Here is a 15,925-nt window from a genome sequence, read left to right on the forward strand (position 1 = left end):
TCAGTATGGAAATGCGGACAGGGGACAGAGCTTATTTCTATGTGTTAGTTTCTGTAAACATAAAACCATTTCTGAAAGGATGCCCAGAAAGATGCAAAGAGCTGTTGAGCTGTTGCCTCTGAGGAGGGGAACTGGTGGAATAGAATGAGAAGGAGGCTTATTTTTCAATTTATTCTTTTTTTTAGTGCTTGAACTTTTTTTTTTTTTTTGGACTGGTACTTATGTTTTTAATCAATATACAAACAGAATGTTAAAAAGCAGTTTTTGAAGACTGTAGCAATGTAAGTAAATGCTTAATATATAAATGCAATGGTCTTCCCTTATTTGTGGTTTCTCTTCTCATTTCAGTTACCTGAGATACAGTATGATGAGATAGAGTTTTGATAGAGAGACCACATTCACATAACCTTTGTATGTTGTTATATATGTGTTCACATTCACACATTATATGTTGTTATAATTGTTATATTTTCTTATTAATTGTTGTTAATTTCTTCCTGTGCCTAATTTATAAATTAAACTTCATCATAGGTATGTACGTATAGGAAAAAATACAGTATATATAGGGTTTGGTACTATCCACAGTTTTAGACATCCACTGGGATCTTGGAATGTATCCCCAGCAAAAATGGTGGAAATGTGATCATTTCAAAGCAGTGAATTAAATCCAAACTGATCAAAGCACTGCCAGCCAGATTGATTGAGGAAAACAAAATAAAGAACAATTTCACAATACATGTCTATATTATGGAAGTATAAATGACAGCCTCTTTATTTTATGGTTTTTATTTTGCTGCTGAGTATCAGTTATTAGCAAATAATGCAATTCTTTTTTGAAAAGCGTTCATCTTTGTTGTGATGGTAACTTCACTGGCCTGAATGCCTTCTGAACATTTTGTTAGCATTGAAAATCCAGGCTAGAAATTCCAAGGATGTTCTGCTTGATGTAGAAAGAATCAAATCTTTTTCTTATATCTGTATCCTAGACATTCGAACAAATAAGAAAACAGAGGATAGGCCTGTTTGTTAAAATTTGCCACAAACGTGGGTCTTTCTAGACTTAACTAAAATGCACTATGGCAGCATAGTCACTGTATTGTATTTATAGATAATATTGGAAATCAGTGTTTCCTAGGACTTGTCTTTAGTTAGTGAAACTTAATATTGATATATCTGAAAGGCCCCCAAACCTGATGTTAGATAAATTCAAGAGACTAGGACAATTTTTACTTTTACATAAAATAAATTTCTTAAATTATTTTAAGAGTGCTGCAGTCCTTCTAAAAACACAACCAAGCAATCTATACAAATCAAATAAACTTAATTATCTGTCACTTTTAGTTACAGAAAAGTATATTAATGGCAGAATTAATAAGACATTGCTTCAAATTTTAAAAAACACAGATGGAACACATTTTTAACACTGGGAGGTAAAGTTAAGGAATTTTTCCAGAAAGAGCAAAAATTAATAAATAGAAAACAAAACATAATAAAGAGGAGAAAAGCATAACCAGCCAGGGAAGCCCAACATTTCAATAATAGGAATTCAAGGGGGAAAAAAAGAGAGCAGAGCAAAGTAAATGAGGAAATCTTTGAAAAATAATTGAAGAAAATATCCCAGGAATTGAAATGTACAAATTTTCTGATTAAGAGGCCCCACCAAACACTTGGAAAGTGGAAGAAAATAGACTGAGACACTTCACTGTGAAGTTTATAAACATTGTTTCCACAATAAAAGCAAATTATATACAAAGGACTACTCACCGTGGCTTTGGATTTCTTCACATCGACATTGGAAACCAGAATACAGTGGAACATTGGCTTTAATTTTCAACCTGGAATTGTGTACTCGCAAAAATTATCCGACATTTTTATTGATGAGAGAGAAAGTAAATCTTCATCCTCCATTGTGGGACATCAGTTGATAATGCCCCAAATTGAACAATCAAGAAGTGAAATTATGAGCATGTTATTAATGATAATGGAGGTATAAATGCTGGAATAATCAACTCTTAAGAATTCAGAGTGCATGTCTCTGAGGAAGAGGACATGATGACTGCATTTTCAAAATAATAAGCTGTATAGAAATGTTTACTTGACTTGAATTTTTTTAGATTGCAAGGTAAAAATGGAAAGATTATTCTAGTTGCATCAGAGAAAATAGATTAGACTGGAGGCAGGAAGACAATTTAGGAGCGATTGTAATACAGGCAACAAGCAGTGAGGACCTGACCTAAGGCAGTAAAGGTGCCCATAGAGCAAAGACAATGGCTTTAGAAAATAGAGGAGGAGCACATTTGGAGGCAGGAGCTGCCTTGAGTTTGGAGGTAGCCATTTAGAGATATGTAGGAAGGAGAGAACATTTCACCCTGGAACGTGGGAATTGAAATATAAATTTGCAATTGTAGTTAGAACCAGATGAGTTGGAAGAAAATGAATAGAAAACCTATGAAGGAAAAATGAGGATCTAGGCTAGAACATATTTTCCTAATAGATTTTTATTGAGGCAGAAAAATGCCCTCTTAAACATTCTTAACCTACCAAGTTCAGTCATACGTGCAATACATGTTAAGGAACACAGGTGCCTGTATGTGCATGTATTTTATGACGGTCAATGATTAGATCATACAATTGGAAATAATGTTTTTTGTACTTCTAAGTATATTCTAGTACATTTCTTTTTTTTTGGGGGGGGGGGGGAAATGCCAAAGATGATAATAAACATTTCTTTTTAAAGAATTCTGGAGAACTTTATTAACATGTAATGTAATATGCTGTTTTTTGAGTAATGTTTTTACAAAGCATTGCAGCATATAGTATCCAGTTTAATCCTTTCTCCAGCAAAAAGAGTTAAGTATTTTATCTCTTACCTTCTATGAGCAGAAACTGAAATGGAAAAAAAGATTAAATGATTTGTCCAAGATCATACACTAAGAAGTTTCAGTTAGAAATGTACATCTCCCCACTCAGTTCCCCAGGTTTTTAACTCATTACATACCTGAGATTGGGCAGGAATACGATCCTTAAAATTAAGGGTGAGTCTAGTTCATTGGCTGACGTTCAGAAATATATGTTGATGCTGGACATGGTGGCTTGCGCCTATAATCCTAGCACTTCAGGCGGCCGACGCAGGCAGATTACTTCAGGTCAGGAGTTCAAGACCAGCCTGGCCAACATGGTGAAACCCCATCTCTACTAAAAACACAAACACTAGCCACGTGTGGTGGCACACGCCTGTAATCCCAGCTACTGGGGAGGCTGAGACAGGAGAATCAGTTGAATTCGGGAGGTGGAGGTTGCAGTGAGCCAAGATGGTGCCACTGTACTCCATCCAGGGTGACAGAGTGTGACTTAGGAGAGGAGAGAAGAGAGGAGGGAAGTGGAGGGAGGGGAAGGGAGGGGAGGGGACGGGAGTTGTTTTTAATCAAACCCGTTAGCGGCATGCAGCCATTTAGGGAAGGAAGATGATTGCCAAACATTGATACATTGTATTAATGCAAATTTCAATATAAGCATTAAGAATTTACTACATGGATTAAAATTTATTCTGTAGATTAAGTTTTAGCTCCTCTAAAGCTTTAGTAACATTTTGAGAATTTTGTTTTTATTTCTGAAATAGGACAGATTGAGATAAGTATTACAGTTGAACCAATGAAGAATACTGTTATTACAATTGAGCAAATGATGAGTACTATTATTAGTCAAGATTTATGTACTATAAGCTTCTATTAGATATTATCGTATATATGTGTGTGTGCATGTTAGATGCTGACAAGGTTGCAGAGAAAAGGAAATGCTTATACACTGTTGGTGGGAGTATAAATTAGTTCGATCACTGTGGAAAGCAGTGTGATGATTCCTCAAAAACCTAAAAATAGAACTATCATTTGACCCAGCAATCCCATCACTGGGTATACCCCAAAATGAATATAAATAATTCTACTGCAAAGACATATGCAGACATATGTTCATTGCAGCACTATTCACAATAGCAAAGACATGGAATCAACCTAAAATGCCCATCAGTGGTAGACTGGATAAAGAAAATGTGGTACATACACACCATGGAATACTATGCAGCCATAAAAAAAATGAGATCATGCCCTTTACAGGAACACGGATGGAGCTGGAGGCCATCATCCTTAGCAAACTAATGCAGGAACAGCAAACCAAATACTGCATGTTCTCACTTATAAGTGGGAGCTAAATGATGAGAACACGTGGATACAAAGAAGGGAACAAGAGACCCTGGAGCCTACTTGAGGGTGGAGGGTGGAGGGTGGGAGGAGGGAGAGGAGCAGAAAAAGTAACTATTGGGCATTAGGTTTAGTACCTGGGTAACAAAATAATCTGTACAGCAGACCCCCATGACATGAGTTTACCTATATATCAAACCCGCACATGTACTCTTGAACCTAAAATAAAAGCTAAATTTGTGTGTGTGTGTGTGTGTGTGTGTGTGTGTGTGTGTGTGTGTGTGTGTGTGTGTGTGTGTGTGTGTGTGTGTGTGTGTGTGTGTGTGTGTGTGTTTATAATATATAACTAAAGTGGGCCTGAAGCTGAAGGTATTTGGGTTCTCTTGCTCTTGAGAAACATAAATTCCATCATTGCTTAGAAGAGGTAGTTCTTTTAAATAAATGAAATATAGTACAACCACTATGGAGAACAAGCAATCTCTTCTAAAGTTAAGTGGTCCATGCTTAATAGACCACTAAATAATTCCACTCCTAGGTTTTTACCCAAGAGATATTAAAACATTTATCTATACAAAAACTTGGACACACACATTTATATTTATATTAATTCGTGATAACCAAAAACTGGCAGCAACTCAAATGCGTATCAGTTAATGGATTAAAAAATTGTGTTATATTCATATAATGGAATATGATTCAGCAACAGAAAGGAATGATCTACTGATACACATCATAAGTGAATAGTCACTGTTTGATGTATATGAAATGACAGGAAATTCTAGGACAAGCAAAACTAATTTATAGTGACAGAAAGTATCAGTGATTGCCTGGGGCCATGGGTGAGGGATGGAAATTTATTACAGAAGGGCACAAGGGGACTTTTTGAGATGATATTATGTATTTTCAATAGGGTGATTTTTTTAAAATGTACTTGGGTTTGTTTTAGTCAGGTGTGGTAAAGTGACAGGAGATAACTGCCTTTGAAAGAGGAGTTTAGGCCGGGCGCAGTGGCTCACGCCTGTAATCCCAGCACTTCGGGAGGCCGAGGTGGGCGGATCACGAGGTCAGGAGTTCGAGACCGGCCTGGCCAACATGGTGAAACCCCGTCTCTACTAAAAATACAAAAAATTAGCTGGACGTGGTGGCTGGCATCTGTAATTCCAGCTACTCAGGAGGCTGAGGCAGGAGAATCGCTTGAACCCAGGAGCCAGAGGAGGAATCTGGGCTGGAGTACAGTGATCCGAGACCTTACCACTGCACTCCAGCCCCGGCAACAGTGTGAGACTCTGTCTCAAAAAACAAAAGAGTTTATTACTTACAGTCCCTTAGAGGAGGGGGCACAGCATACCATTCAAAGCCATGGGGAGAAGCACCTGGGTCAGTCAGGAGGCAGAAGGAGCCAGGGGAAAGCATGGCCCAGAGCCTTTGTTGTAGTTTCCCCGGGAAAGACAAGGTAGGATATGAAAAGCTGTTTAACATTGGCTAGCTTGAATAATTTCAGTGGTCCCTGGCCTATAAGGTAGTCCATATCACTCCAGTGATTTAGGCTGGAGAAATATTGACTTGGTGTGAATATTGCTTAATTTTCTTTGAGCACCTCAGTTTCTTAACTTGATAACAGTGCAGATCCTCATATGAGGATGAGGTGTTTGTGAATTACCTAGTGGTAGGTCTAGCACATAGTAGCATTTGTTGCAAATGAGCTACAGTGTAGAATACAATCTAGGTGAAGCTGTCATCTATGGCTTCGCTGACTGGTTCTAGCCTGAAACTAAGGTCTTGTGTGATTATCAACCTGTTACACTTGAAAATCAGGAGGCACAGCATAACAGTAGAATCAAAACTGGAAGATGGCCTGTGAAAAGAGCAGCTGCCCAATCAAAGTAGGTTAGTAACATTATCTTAATATATAAAGAAAATCCTGTTATGAATTACCAGCTCTGAGACATTAAAAGACTCATTACCTTTTTTACATTTGCATGTTTTAAGTTATCCTGGCCAAATTTATTATATTATGGCATTTATCTGAATGACAGTATGTCAGTGTGATGATATATGACATGTTTATTCCCTAGGAAATAGTTTCCTAGAAATAATAATCTAGATTGACATCTACATTGCAACTCTGTGACTGGTGGCCACATACACATACAAGAGCATGCACTTATACACGTACTCACAACATGGGTTAAAGTTAATCAGCATGTTGAGCATGGAGCAAATTATTTTCTTTTATTCTCTTATGTTTCTTTATCTACATTTATTTTTAGGAACCTTAGCAAAGCAGCATAACAAAGACAAAGCAGTGTCTGCCTTAGGTTTCTTCAATAAGGAATAAATGGAAAAATTTTCATTTATAGCACCATCAAGCTGTCACTTTGTCAAGTAACCAATTCACCTAATTTTCATTTTTAATCAACTCTCTTTAAATATGGCCTATTAACTAAAATGAAAAGTAATCATGTAACAGTGATTTACAAAGCACATTGTATTAGATCTTGCTGTAATTGATTGTATTCGCTGTTCGCATTCTTTAATTTTATTCCTTTCTGATAGATTTTTCTATTTAATATACTTTTCAGCAATTTAAGTAAGAAAAGTCAGATTATAATTTTCAGAGGTTTTTCCTTATAAACTATGAAGGATGCAGTGGCTGTTAGTGCTATACTATGATTCCTTGAGTAAAAATGCACACTTACTCAAGGAATCATAGTATAAGGTTTATTAAATACTATTAGATTTTATGTAACTATTTAATGCATATTTTCCTCTAGTATATTTATACTATTATCCAGTCAAATCAGAGGATCAAATCAGAGGATGCAATATTGTAACTATCCAAAAATTTTTTAATGAGTGTTAGGTATATGTATTACATAATTTATTCATGTTTAATAATTATAATAGAATTAAATGCAGCAATGCTTTATGTCACAGCAAAAGACAAAAGACAATACAACTTCATTTGAGTGGGTGTCCTACATGAAATACCAAGATACTAGGAATACAGTTAAAATTATTTTGATGGCACTCCTAACATAGTATTTCAAAACAATGAAAATAAAAACATTTTTTTCTGATTGCAAAGGCAATATTTATTCATTGGGGAAACTTTGTAATATCACTTTATAAGCATAAAAAGGAAGATTATGTAGCACTTTAGTGCCCCACTGAGAGATACATACTTTTAATATTGGGTAATTTTTCTCTTGAGTTATGAAAAAAATAACTGAACCATGCTGCTCTGTAACCAACACTTTTTTTGGAGTGGAAACAGGGTCTCAGTCTGTCACTTAGGCTGGAGTGCATGCAGTGGCACAGTCAGGGCTCACTGCAACCTCAACCTCCTGTCGTCAAGGGATCCTCCCACCTCAGGTTCCTGAGTATCTGGACTATGGATACGCACCACCACACCTGGCCAATTTTTGTATTTTTTTGTAGAGATGGGTTTCACTGTGTTGCTCAGGCTGGTCTCAAACTCTGGGCTCAGGCGATGCTCCCACCTCTGCCCCCGAAACTGTTGGGATTACAGGTGTGAGCCACAGTGCATGGCTATTACCAGCCCTTTTATACAAAAACATGTCATAAGCAATTTTTGTATTTCTTAATATTTTAAGAAACATTTTTAAAAATGGCTTTATTATAAAAAATACACCCTAATTCTAAGTTTTACATTTTTTGTATATTTTAAATAGCACCCTTAACATTTCTTTAAAGGTAATGAGGATGATGATAATGATGATGGCTTTACACATTACAATGATGATTTTTTGAGCAAAATTCCTACATGTGGAAGGAAGGAAGGTCTGGGCCAAAAGGAATGCAGAATTATAAGGCTCAGGATGCACATTGCCAGAGAGTTTGTACCAACTATAATACAGGAAGTAAATGAGCATACCCCTTTCCTCAGACTTCCCCCAAAGTTTGTATTATCATTTTTCTGCCAATTTAGAGGCAAAAAAGTAGTAGTAGTTTAGAAATTTGCAATTCTTTGATTTTTAGTAAGTCTTAACATTCTTTCTGATAATTACTTGTTAAATGTTGTCTTTTATAAATTTTTTAAGTCCTTACTCATTTTTATAGTGGAGCATCATCTCATTGTTATTTCTTTTATATTAGACAAGAATACAAGAACCATGTCTAGTATGTCTTTTCCAGAGTGCATAGTAATACTGCAAACAACATCTGTTAAATGAATAAATGTATGTCTGTAGGTTTATTAGAATTTTTAAATGTTTTCCCAATATTTACCTTTTAATTTTTAACAGCTATATTAAGATATGATTGGCATACAGTCAATTGCATATATTTAAAGTACAATGAGATAAATTTTGATATACGTATATACCCTTGGAACCTTAATCACAATCAAGATAATGAATATATTCTTCACCTCAGTGGATGGATATATGTTTCTCAGGTCTGCTTATAGAGTCTCTCCCCCAACCTCTGTCTCCCCTGTCCCCAGGCAACCATCGATCTGCTTTCTGCCACTATAGTTTACAGTCTCTAAAATCTTATACAAGTAGAATCATAGAGTATTGCTCTTTAATGTCTATCTTCTTTCATATAGCATCATGTTTTTTCATTTCTGTTGTGATGTAGATCAACAGTTCCTTTAAAATGCTGAATAATGTTCCATTGTATGTTTATATATTCCATCTGTTGGTGAACATTTGGGTTGTTTCTGGCTTGGAACTACTACAAATATAGCTGCTGTGAACATTCTTTGTACAAGTTTTTGTATAGACATATGCTTTCGTTTCTCTTGGGTTGGAAGGAAGGGATTAGCTGGATCCTAAGGCAGGTGTATCTTTTCTTAATAACCAGTGATGTTGAACATCTTTTCATGTTCTTATTTGCAAGCCGTGTTATCTTTTTTGGAGAAGTGTATGTTCACCTCTTTAGCCCATTATAAATTGGGAGATTTGTTTTCTTATTTAGTTTTGAGAGTTTTTATATACAATTTCTTTACCAGATTATTTTCAAATAGTTTCTCCCATTTATGGCTTGTCTTTTCATTGTCTTATTGGTATCTTTTGAAGAGCAGAAGTTTGCAGTTTTGATGAAGTTTAGCATATTAGTTTGTTATTTTATGGATTATGTTTCAGATGCCATGTCTAAAATACCTTTGCCTGACTAAAGGGCACAGGATTTTCTTTTAGAAGTTTTATATTTCAGAAGTTTTGTGTTTTACATTTGGGTATATGATGCATTTCAAATTTTGTATATGGTGTGAAGTCTGGCTCAAGGTTCTTTTTTGTTTTTTGCATATAGAGAAAGCATCATCATTTGTTGAAGGGACTATTCATGTTCCACAGCTTTCCCTTTGGACTTTCAGGAAAATACATATCTGTGTGGATATATGTATGGACTCTCTATTCTGTTGCATTGATCTGTATGTCTCTTTCTTGAAACTAAAGTAGCATTAGTCCTATTTCTTTCTTCTTTTTTAAGAAAATTTTGATTATTCTGAGCTCTTTCTATTTTCATGTGAATTTTAAAAATTCAATTGGTTAATTTCTACAAAAAGTACTGGGATTTTGATTAGGATCACATTGAATCTATATCTATTTGAAGAGAATTGCCATTTTAACAACATTGAGCCTTCCAACCTTTGAATGTGGTATGTATCTCTTCATTTGTTTAGATCTTTTAAAATTTCTCTCTATGAGTGTTTTTTAATTTTCAGTGTATAGATCCTTCACATACTTTGCCAGGCTTATCCTTAATTATTTAATTTTTATGCTGTTATAAATGGTGTCTCAATTTCTGACTTATTGTCTCAATTTCTGATTATTTCTAGGATACAAAAATATAATTTATTTTTGCATATTGATCTTGTATTATGTAACCTTGCTAAACTCAGTTATTAGAAGAGCTTTTTTTGTAGATTCTATTGAATTTTCTAATTAGACAATCATGTCATCTGCAAATAAAGACCATTTTAAGTCTTGCTTCACAATCTGAATACATTTTATTTATTTTTGCTTTATTGCACTGGCTAGAACTTCCAATACAGGGTTGAGTAGAAGTGGTGAGAATAGATAACCTTTTCTTGTTTGTGAACTTAGAGGGAAAGCATTCAGTCTTTCATTATTTAGCATGATTTTAGTTTTAGATTTCTCGTAAGATATGTTTCACCAGAGTGAGGAGTTCCTTTCTATTCTTAATTTATAAAGGGTTTTTTTTTTTTTATCAGTAATGGATGTTGGATTTTATCACATACAATTTTTGTGTCTGTTTAAATAATCATGTAGTTTTCTTTTATAACATATTAAGATGGTAAATTACATTTATTTTGAATGTTAAACCAATTGTGTATTCCTGGATAACTCTACTTTGTCATGATGTATTCTCATATTGTTGGATTTGATTTGCTAGAAGTTTGTTTATTACTTTTGCATCTGTGCTTATGAGGGATATTGGGCCATAGGAATCTTTTCTCATAATAGATTTGTCTGGTTTTGATATCTAGATAATGCTGACTTTTTAGATAGTAAACATTTCCTCCTTTTCAATTTTCTGGAAGGATTTATATATAATTGGTATTATTTCTTCCTTAAATATTCAGTAGAAGTCACCAGAGAAGACATCAGGGCCTAGAGTTCTAAGAATTCTAGATTACAGTTGTTATTATTGTTTATTGTCTTCAGACTTACATTATTTTTGTTTTTGTTTTTTTCTTTTTCTTTTTTTTTTTTTTTCAGATAGAATTTTGCTCTTGTTGCCCGGGCTGGAGTGCAATGGCACGATCTCGGCTCACCGCAGCCTCTGCCTTCTGGGTTCAAGCGATTCTCCTGCCTCAGCCTCCCGAGTAGCTGGAATTACAGGCATGCACCACCACGCCCGGCTAATTTTTGTGTTTTTAGTAGAGACGGGATTTCTCCATGTTGGTCAGGCTGGTCTCAAACTCCCAATCTGAAGTGATCCGCCCGCCTCAGTCTCCCAAAGTGCTGGGATTCCAGGCGTGCGCCTCCGCGCCCAGCCAGACTTGCATCATTTTATTAATAGTAAGAAATGTGTTGTTATCCTTATCATTGTTCCTTTATATGCAATGTGCCTTTTTCTCTGGGTGCTTTAAAAACTTTTTTTTTTTTTCCCCTAGTTTTGAGCAGTTTGGCAATGATATACCTTAGCATGGTTTCATGTTTCTCATGAATCAGTGTTTTGAGATGTTTGGATCTGTGTGTTCACAGCTTCATCAAATTTGGAAAATGTTCTGCCATTCTTTCTTAAAATAACTTTTTTGCCCTTCCATCTCTCTCGTCTTCAAATACTAGTATATTAATCTTCTTAAAGTTGGCCTGCTGCTCACTGATGCTCTCGATTCTGATTTTTGTTTTTTGTTTTTTTAATTTTACTGTCTTCTCCATTCTGTGTAGTCTCGATAGCTGTGCCTTCAGATTTGCTAATATTTTCTTCTGACATGTCTAATGTGCCATTAATTTCATGCAGTATATTTTTCATCTTATACATTATAGTTTTTATCTCTAGAAATTTTATTTGAATTTTTTCATATCTTTTTTACCTGTACTTAACATTTTGAGCATATGAAATCTAGTTATACACTTAATTTCCTTGTCTGCTAATTCTAACATATGTCAGTCCTGGTCAGTTTTGATTGTTTTCTAAATTATGGATCATATTTTTCTGCATTTGTGCATGCTTGATAATTTTTGTTAGATGTCAGTCATTATGAATTTTACTTTATTGGGTGGTAGATATTTTTGTATTTGTATAAATATTTTGTGATCTGTTCTGGTACATAGTTAAAATAGTTTGAAACAGTTTGATTCTTTCATGTCTTGCTTTAAGATTTATGTGAAACCAGAGAAATGCACAGTCTAGAATTAACTATTCCCCCCTACTAAGGCAAGACTCTTCTGTGTACTCTACCCATTCCTTTGTGAATTATGAGGTTTTTTACCCTTGCTAATGGGAACAGGCAATATTCCTGTTCTTCTGTGACTGTAGTATACCTTGGATCTTTCCCTGGTCTTGGGGTGTTTTCCTCACTTGCCTGTCCTGATCATTACAAAGGTAAATAACCCAGGGAGGACCCTCTCTGTTGTGATCTGTCTGTATGTAGCTCTCTTTTCCAGTATTCTGGAAATCTCTGCAAGGATCTTTCCTCACATAGAGCTCATCGCAGTTGTTTCCATAGGGCTCATTGCAATTGTTTCCTGGCTCTCAGGGATTGGTTTTTCTTGACCTGATGATGCAGGATTTTTCTCGACCCCTTTGTCAGATTTGCAATGGGGGTGCCCTGTTTACTCAGCCTGCCACACCCAACCCCTTGCAGGAGGGAGCATGTGAGCAAATGAGCGAGATCAGGCTGGCTGCTTTGGGTGCCGGCAGGAACAAGCTCCATGCACACCCTGCGGTGGTGCTCAGGTGGGAGTGCCTGTGATACCCAAAATCCCAGAGGGCATGCTACAATGCCCTCTTAGCTTAGCTTTGCCATTTGTGGACAGCAGTGTGTTATCAGCTCAGTGGGCCCCTTGTCTTGTCACGTGGGGCATCTACACTCTGCCAGCAAGGGCAAAGGGCGGGTGTGACAGCCTCTTTTGGGTACCTACATCCAGTGGGTCCCAAGCCCTTGTGTGGTGTCCAAGAAGAACGAGGTCGTGCCAACACTTGAAGGATGGTGGAGGCAGATAATTTTATGTAGCGATGGACGGCTCAGTGGAGAGGGGAGCTGGAAAGGGGATGGGACGGTCAGGTAATCTTCCCTGAAGTCAGAGCGTCTCTCCGAAGTTAAGCTATCTCTCCTCTGAAGTCCAGCTGTCCCTCTGAAGTCAAGTTGCTTCTCTCCAGTCAAGCTGCTTCTCTCCTCTACTGACTGAGTCCAGGGTCTTTATAGGCACAGAATTGGGGGTGGGGGGCAGGGCAAGCCATGGGTAGTTTTGGAAAAGGCAACATTCGATTGGTAAAAAGACATTATTCAGAAAGAACCAATCAGGAGACAACAGGCAAACAGGGATAGAAGGTCTCACCTTGGGCAGCAGGTTTCAGGCTACTTTGACTTGAAGGTGCTGTTTCACCGGGGACCCGCCCCTGTCTCCCTAGAATTTCTCTGCCTCCTGCATCTATCACTGATGTTCAGTGTTTTGAAAACATTGTTTCATATATTCTGTCTGTGTTTTGGTTGTTTCAGGCAGAAGCATGAATCTGGTCTCTGTTACTCCATCTTGGCTAGAAGTAGGAATCATGCCTTTTAATTTTGTCCAGTTTTCTTACTTTAAAAATATTTAAAATTTTAAATAGAAATATTCATCAGTCTTTACCTTAATGGGCTCTGTACTTGGTGTCATACCTAGAAACACTTTTTTGTTTAAGAACTTATAAAAACATTTACTTCTATTTTTCAAAGATTCGAATTGTCTTATTCAGATGTTTTATTAATATGGAACACTACATTAAGAGTCCTCTCTTAAGAGTAATTAAATTACCCTCACCATAAAGGGTACACTCTAACCTCAGGGAGAAATACCAGTCTTTCCCTGCCCCATCTAGTCTCTTCCACACGGAAGAGAAGTTCTGACATGTGTGAGAAAAAAGGCATATCTTTAATGAGGCAAAATTAGGCTGCCTTAGTGGAACATGTAGCTTTTAGTGAAAGAAGGGAATTTGTTATGAAGGACCCTTAAATAGAGCAATTTTGAAAATAGCTAAAATGTGGGGAATGGGGGAGAACACCTGTAATTCCATCACCAAACACACTGTAAATTTGTATATTGACATATTTTCTTCCATGTGTTTTCCTGTGCCTTTATTTTTTGTATATTTGTAATGCTGGTGTCCGTCATTTAGCATGTTCATCCATGTTCATCCAGTGCATCGCATCATTAACATTTTTTATGTTGCTACATAATCTTCACAGTTGCATTTTAATGACTGAGTTATATTTCATCAAATGATTATATTGCAATTATATTACCTTTATACTGTTAAGCATTTTAGTTATTTCTTCTTAAAATATATGAAGCAATTATCAGAGAGTACATATTCAGAGAATCCTAACTTTGCCTACTTACACATGACCCCATGAAAGCAGAAATGTGAGTAAGGCCCCTGATGTGTCATTGCATCTGTCTCCCAAGCCCATTCTAGTACATTCAATAAAATCCTGTTTGTAGAAAAATGAGAAGAAAATAAAAACATCAATTCTTAAGAGCTCAATCCATTTCTTATTACTCATGTAGTTATAAAACAAACTTTAAAAAACAGCTTACAATTTCTATATTTAGTATGCATTAACATGCTCTCTCAATTACTTTCTAATACTTATTTGTGCTTGCTTATTTTTAGGAAAGATACTATTCAAGTCCAGTACATCATAATGCAGAATTCTTTATCAGTACCACCAAAAGATGAAGGTAAGATAAACTGCTGAGGAAAATGGTGATGTGTCTGTTACAGTTTTAATTTGATACATTGAATGTCATTGGCCTCTAATCATAAGATAACTTATTTCCTAGAATTAAAAACAAAAATTATAATTATATATGAAAACTCATTTCTTTTGGTAAATAATTTGAGTGTATATGGATTCCTGGGTTTTAAGTACCTGTCTCCTTTTCTAGGCTATAGTGCCTTGAGAGCCCGGCCATCTCATTCCACCCAAAACTCACAGAGCCCTGCTTATTCACTGGCAGTTAACTGGCACTAACAGATATCAATAAAATTAAAAAGTATTGGCTTTATTGAAGCAAAATAACACAAGTATTTTAGTGAGTAGAAGAATATATGCATATATATTCATACACACATCTGTAGACATACACTTAGAGGCTACAGAATTTGTGTATACATTTCTTTGACCTGTTTCCCCTGATAATCCATTTAAAAAGAAATAGAAAAACTATTTTACTCTACACAATGTATAAAAAATAAAATAATGATTTTTTAACAGGCACTTCTGGACCTTCCAGAAGAACCTGGACCTCCAGGTAGAGGTAGAGTCCTTTCTTAATCAAGAGTAATTAAATTACCCTCACCATAAAGGGTACACTCTAATCCCAGGGAGAAATACCAGTCTTTCCCTGCCCCATCTAGTCTCTTCCACACGGAAGAGAAGTTCTGACATGTGTGAGAAAAAAGGCATATCTTTAATGAGGCAAAATTAGGCTGCCTTAGTGGAACATGTAGCTTTTAGTGAAAGAAGGGAATTTGTTATGAAGCACCCTTAAATAGAGCAAACACTCTTTGATCTCTCTATCAATGAGAAATGTAGTATCATAACTCTTAAGCGCATGGAATCTGGATTTGAAACTCAGTCCTACCACTTAACTGTAAAACCTTAGGTGTATCACTTGACCTCAGCTTCTACATCTGTAAATCTATAAAATGAAGATAATAAGTTCCACTCTACAGGATATGTGGAGACTAAAGGAAATAGCATATGTAAATCACCTAGCATATTGTTGTTTGCATAGTCGGCACTTATATGATGATAAAACTACCATTCTTAATGGTTATTATTAATATCTGGGACCTCCTCATCTTTGAGACTGGTCAGTGAGATGGCCATGAGGCCGCCTCTTGCTTGGGATGCCTAATGGCCTTGGAAGGCCAAACATGGTCCAAGGGGACCCATGGGGGAGTAAGCAGGAAGCAGACCCCTTGGTTTGATTCTTATCCGGGAGTTGATCTGAAGAGAGAGTGAGAGTCCTTGAGACTCACGCAAAATCCAGCCAGGAACACTAAGGCAAGAAAGGAGATGG

General features: G+C 36.2%; 1 protein-coding gene across 5 annotated transcripts in view; it reads left to right on the plus strand.

Annotated features, from left to right (window-relative positions):
* Positions 1 to 15,925, plus strand: part of ZNF438 (zinc finger protein 438) — a 186,886-nt gene that overhangs the window by 137,686 nt on the left and 33,275 nt on the right. For all 5 annotated transcript variants that reach the window (XM_058436571.1, XM_058436572.1, XM_058436573.1 and 2 more), the window contains one exon: positions 14,511 to 14,578. In XM_058436571.1, coding sequence (XP_058292554.1) covers positions 14,542 to 14,578 — 37 coding nt within the window. In that variant the 5' untranslated portion in view covers positions 14,511 to 14,541. The remainder of the gene's footprint in view (positions 1 to 14,510; positions 14,579 to 15,925) is intronic.

This window comes from Hylobates moloch, unplaced genomic scaffold (genome assembly GCF_009828535.3).
Source record: "Hylobates moloch isolate HMO894 unplaced genomic scaffold, HMol_V3 SCAFFOLD_3, whole genome shotgun sequence".
NCBI classification, from domain to species: domain Eukaryota; kingdom Metazoa; phylum Chordata; class Mammalia; order Primates; family Hylobatidae; genus Hylobates; species Hylobates moloch.